General features: G+C 36.2%; 1 protein-coding gene across 3 annotated transcripts in view; it reads right to left on the bottom strand.

Annotated features, from left to right (window-relative positions):
* The window catches only part of LOC110308710 (estradiol 17 beta-dehydrogenase 5), an 18,187-nt gene that overhangs the window by 7,104 nt on the left and 6,146 nt on the right, over positions 1-4,937 (bottom strand). For all 3 annotated transcript variants that reach the window (XM_021181118.2, XM_021181117.2, XM_029468361.1), the window contains 4 exons: positions 3,888-3,965; positions 3,191-3,313; positions 1,241-1,350; positions 857-1,022 (listed from right to left, as the gene is read on the bottom strand). In XM_021181118.2, coding sequence (XP_021036777.1) covers positions 857-1,022; positions 1,241-1,350; positions 3,191-3,313; positions 3,888-3,965 — 477 coding nt within the window. The remainder of the gene's footprint in view (positions 1-856; positions 1,023-1,240; positions 1,351-3,190; positions 3,314-3,887; positions 3,966-4,937) is intronic.

Genomic DNA, 4,937 nt, shown 5'->3' with positions numbered 1-4,937 from the left:
AAGAAAGAAAGAAGAGAGGGGGGAGTGAAGGAGGGAAGGAAAAAGAAGCCATGAAGAATCTGAATATGTAGAGAAGGAACCCATATTCACAATAATATCTAATTTAAAATAATGGGGAAATGGTACATTGTAGAATGGGGTATGTTAGCAAAAAATAGAATGTAAGAGCAGTGAACTTACAGAATGAAAAAAAATTAAAGAGATAGACTACAATAACGTCTTCTCTTTTTGTGTCTTCCAGAGTTCATTCTGTATTTAATGAATGTAGCACTGTCCACATTAGGATCTGGAAGAATTGTAGCCACATGTCTTGGGTCACAGTTGTATTATGAGATGGAATGATGTACCCTGATATAAGTGTACACATGAAAATATTGTAGAAAATTCAGAAACTACTTGGTGATTAGATAATGAGGGAACTGGCGAGAAGGATTATAACAGTACAGACAGGAGAGGCAAGCTCCAGTAAGGACTGTAAGGTTTATCCTGGAATAGACACCACACAGCTCATCATATGTGCGAGCCTCTTCACTTCAGAACAAGACAGAGACTGTGCAAGGTGAGAAAAGTCTGACTGCAATCAGACCATCCCACACAAATCCCAACCATAAAGCAGCTAAATTAGTGACTTTTCATAAAGATCCAATAAATAGGTGTGGATTGATGTTAGCACTACTGGTATTGATGGAATACTTGATCCCCTATTTGCAATGAGCAGACAATTACCCTTAAAGGAGTCAAGATGTGAAAAAAGAGTTGATATAAACTGCATTCAAAATGATTAAAAACCTGAATATAAATAAAATATGAGTGTGCACAGGACAATATAAAATATACAGCTGCAGCAACTCGTCACCTGCATATTCTCTTTTATCCTCTTCTCAGTGAAACTCTTGGCAAGGACCACAACCCCACGTTGCAGCTGGTAGCGAAGGGCAATCAGCGCAGGAGTTCGATTGTACTTTTTTGCCATTGAGCCAAGAACTGGATCATCCAAAAGAACAGGAGAGCTCTGATCAACCCTGGAAGAGAGGTAGAAATGTTAAATTGCTTTTCCTAACTTTTTGATTTGTCTGAGACTTCTAATGCATAGGAAGGTTGATAAAGCCATTGTGGTTTTTATTCCCCCCCAAACGAAATTTCTCCATGCTTCCAGTTCGTATCAGAAAAACTATAATAAATGATGAGAAATTTATTGAACAATGTTTTCCTTTTGTTTGATTCTCACTGTCCATATTACCATTTTTTTTCACGATGGCTTCCCAGAGCACTGTAAGCAACCAGAACAATGTCTTTTGACCTGCAGAAATCCAGAAGTTTTCCCTGATTGAGATAAGGATGACATTCTACCTGTAGATGAAAGAAGTAGAAACATTCCAATTTATATAAAATTCTACATTCAGTGTAAAAAAATGTTAAAAATATTATACAGATGATTTAGTGGAATTTGAAATGATTATGTCACTCTAGGGCCTGGTATGGTGACTCAGGCCATAACCCAGTATATTGGAATGCTAAAACATGAAGATTGCAATGAACTTTAGGCCATTCTAGGCCAAAAAAATTTCAGATGATCTTGGGCTACACATAGAGATTATGTCTCATAAATCAAACAAAGGAGAAAAATAGAATATGAAGAAGCAAGAGAAGGAGGAGTGCAAAATGAAAAAAAGGAAAATATGAACATCTTCATAGTAAAATTTATTTTACATTTTTTTATGTATTTTTGTGGAGGGGTAGATGTTTGTGTGCGTGCTATATTGAACATGTGGTGGTCAGAAGACAACTTGTGGTATTGGTTCTTTCCTTCTACCATGTGGGTCCCAAGAATCAAAGGGCTTGGAAACAAGATACTTTACCCACTGAACCATATTGGTAGGTCCATGATTAGATGATTTAATTGTCTTGTATTCATTGCACATAGTGAGAAATTTCAGATATATTTCTAATAAAGTATGTCACACATTTTGAGTATGTTCATTTTCTTCGACTTCCTCCCATTAATTGCTCTAGATTGACATATTTAAAATGAGTACTTACATTGGAGGGAACAGTTGAAGTAACACTTCTGAGGTGAGTGAGATCTATATCCAACTTGATGGATACAAATACCTGTGTTTGCTATGGTGAGTCATGACTGTTTACAGATGTGGAGCAGGGAATAAACTCACTAGGTTTTGATTATTAAATAAAACTCTAAAACAAAAATTAATAATCATTCATACGGGAAAGCAAAACATTTATGGGGCAACCCAGTAATGTCATTTATGCATATCTGAATAATAAAAAAATAAATCTATCCAAGTACATGCAAAAACTAACAATAAAATATTTCTTACTAAAATGCAAAAAGAACAACAGGCAACTAAGGAATTCTGAAAATAGGAGTATTACTCTCACCAATGAAGAGCATATCAATCAGTTATGTTGTATCAAATGATCAGTCCTAAAAACATATATGTATATGTAAATGCAGACTGACAAGGATGTATTCATGGATTTATAAATAGGTATGTATTTATGTACAAACATATATACATGTGTGTATATAAGAGCAATTAATCAAAAAGGTTTACAAATTGAATTTGAATGAGGAATAATGGTATATAGGAGGATTTCTAAGGAAGAAAGAACATGGAAAAAATAAGAAATAAACACATGTAAAGAGCACTGATAGTCCAGTCAGTAATAATCACTACAGTAGCTTTCTTTCTCAAAACAAAATTATGAACATTTTAATGTTTACTCTGTCTTGCAGAAATAATTTTATCAGATTAAAAATTTTAAAGAATGTCTTAGGTAAGACATGTCAACAAAGTAGTAAAAAAAATGAAATGTTTTCCAAACCAAAGAGATTGACTGACTCAGGCAAAATCATTGATAGTCTCAAATATGACATGAGAATTGAACATGAAACATATTCCAAATATATGTATGACTTAGGTCAGAGTTTGCAATAAAGAAACTTGACTATTTCCCTTAATGTTGCTAAAAATAATTCTGTAGACAAGTCATTGACACAATAAATGTGCTTCTGAAGGCAGAAATCAGACAAATTCAAAGATGGTAAGGAATGTATCATCTCAAAGCTTCACACACTTTCTAATGTTATTTTTCTCCCAGTTGGCATCTGTCAGCTGCAGAGGAAGAAAGGAATTAACAGGAAAGACAGGAGGCTGAGGATACCCACCTGGTTGCACACAGGCTTGTACTTGAGCCCCGGCTTTTTCAGAATCTTCTCCAGCTGCCTGCGGTTAAAGTTGGACACCCCGATGGACTTGGCCAATCCTGCATCCTTGCATTTCTCCATGGCCTAGAGAGGAAAATATGCCAAAATATAAACTAGGTTAAATGAAAAACTGAGAGATGAAGAGATGGCCCAGTGGCAAAGACCACTGGCTGCTCTTCCAGAGGACCCAGGTTCAATTCCCAGAACCTACACAGTGGCTTACAACTGCCTATAACTGCAGTCCCATGGGATCTACATCTCCATGCAGATATACCCCACAGAGGCATAAGGGCAGATCCCACTGCACATTAAAATAATTAAATTATTAAATGAAAAAATCAAATTGTTAGAAAGAATACTGTAAAGAAATAAAAATTAAACCCCTTGGCATTATTTTTCATTAAAAATAAAACTGTAAGAAAAATTATATTATCAATTATTAAGATGACCCTGAGCAATCCCTAATCAATTAGACTCTTTATCATCATTTTAGACAAGCCTCCCCTTCATTTCTGTCACATGGTCCTCACATCTAAAATAAACTAACCATCAAAAAGAGTATTGGTTTTAATAACAGCATGCACACCTCACTCTCACTGTTCTGACTCTCCACTCCCTTGCTGTATTTCCTGTTGTGCTTTTTAAGCCCAGTACTCACTTCCCAGGTGTCACAGATATCCACAGCATCATATATGAATTTTCCATTTTCATCCTTTGGAAAATAATTTTCTCCCGGCTAGAATAGAGACAAATGTCAAGTAATCTCTCAAGAAATGCATTAACCCACAATAATAAAGCTAGTATAAAGAGAGGGCTATGACTAGAACTTCTGGCAGGTGGGTGACCATTTTTTATGAAAAACTTGTCACACGTTCTGAATGTAGTGATGTAAAGAATGTTCTTGAGAATCACAGTTCTTTCTTTTTAACATAATTTTATTTGAATAAAAAATTATTTCTGGGTACTTATACTTTCTTGCTTGACTTGTGTTTATGTTCAATGCGACCTTCACTTAGAAACTTGGCAAGATTGTGGCAGTGATTTCCACCAACAATAAATTCCACTATTGACCCACTGGAAACAACCAGTCTTCCTCATGCTTATGGGTGCTTCAGGCCTGGCAAATGAACAAAAGATGAGAAGACAGGGTTGTTGGGTTTTGCTTTATTGTATTATTTCTGTGTCTATCTGTTTGTTTGTTTGTTGTGTGTGTCTCTGTGTGTGTGTGTGTGTGTGTGTGCGTGTATTCATGTATGAGAACTGTGAAGATGATGATAGAGTTGCAAGAAGTGAGGTTGCTTGGAGCTGAACTTACAGGCAATTATGAACTACGTGAAGTGGGAGCTGGAAACTGAGCTAAGGTCCTTGGTATGACCAAGTGCTCTTAAACACTGAGCCATCTCTCCAGAAGTAGAGTGGTATATTTAGAAATTCTTTTTTTTTTAATTTTTTATTAGGTATTTTCTTCATTTACATTTCCAGTGTTATCCCAAAAGTCCCCCATACCCTCCCCCCACTCCCCTACCCACCCACTCCCACTTCTTAGCCCTGGCGTTCCCCTATACTGAGGCATATAAGGTTTGCACCACCAATGGGCCTCAAAAATTCTTTGATGCTGTCACCTGAATTTTTGATCTTAGCCATTCTGACTGGTGTGAGGTGGAATCTCAGGGTTGTTTTGATTTGCATTTCCCTGATGATTAAGGAT

This window comes from Mus caroli, chromosome 13, assembly GCF_900094665.2.
Source record: "Mus caroli chromosome 13, CAROLI_EIJ_v1.1, whole genome shotgun sequence".
In the NCBI taxonomy this organism is placed as follows: Eukaryota; Metazoa; Chordata; class Mammalia; order Rodentia; family Muridae; genus Mus; species Mus caroli.
The sequence above is the reverse complement of the archived record's forward strand: the minus strand, read 5'-3'. Positions and strand labels throughout refer to the sequence as shown.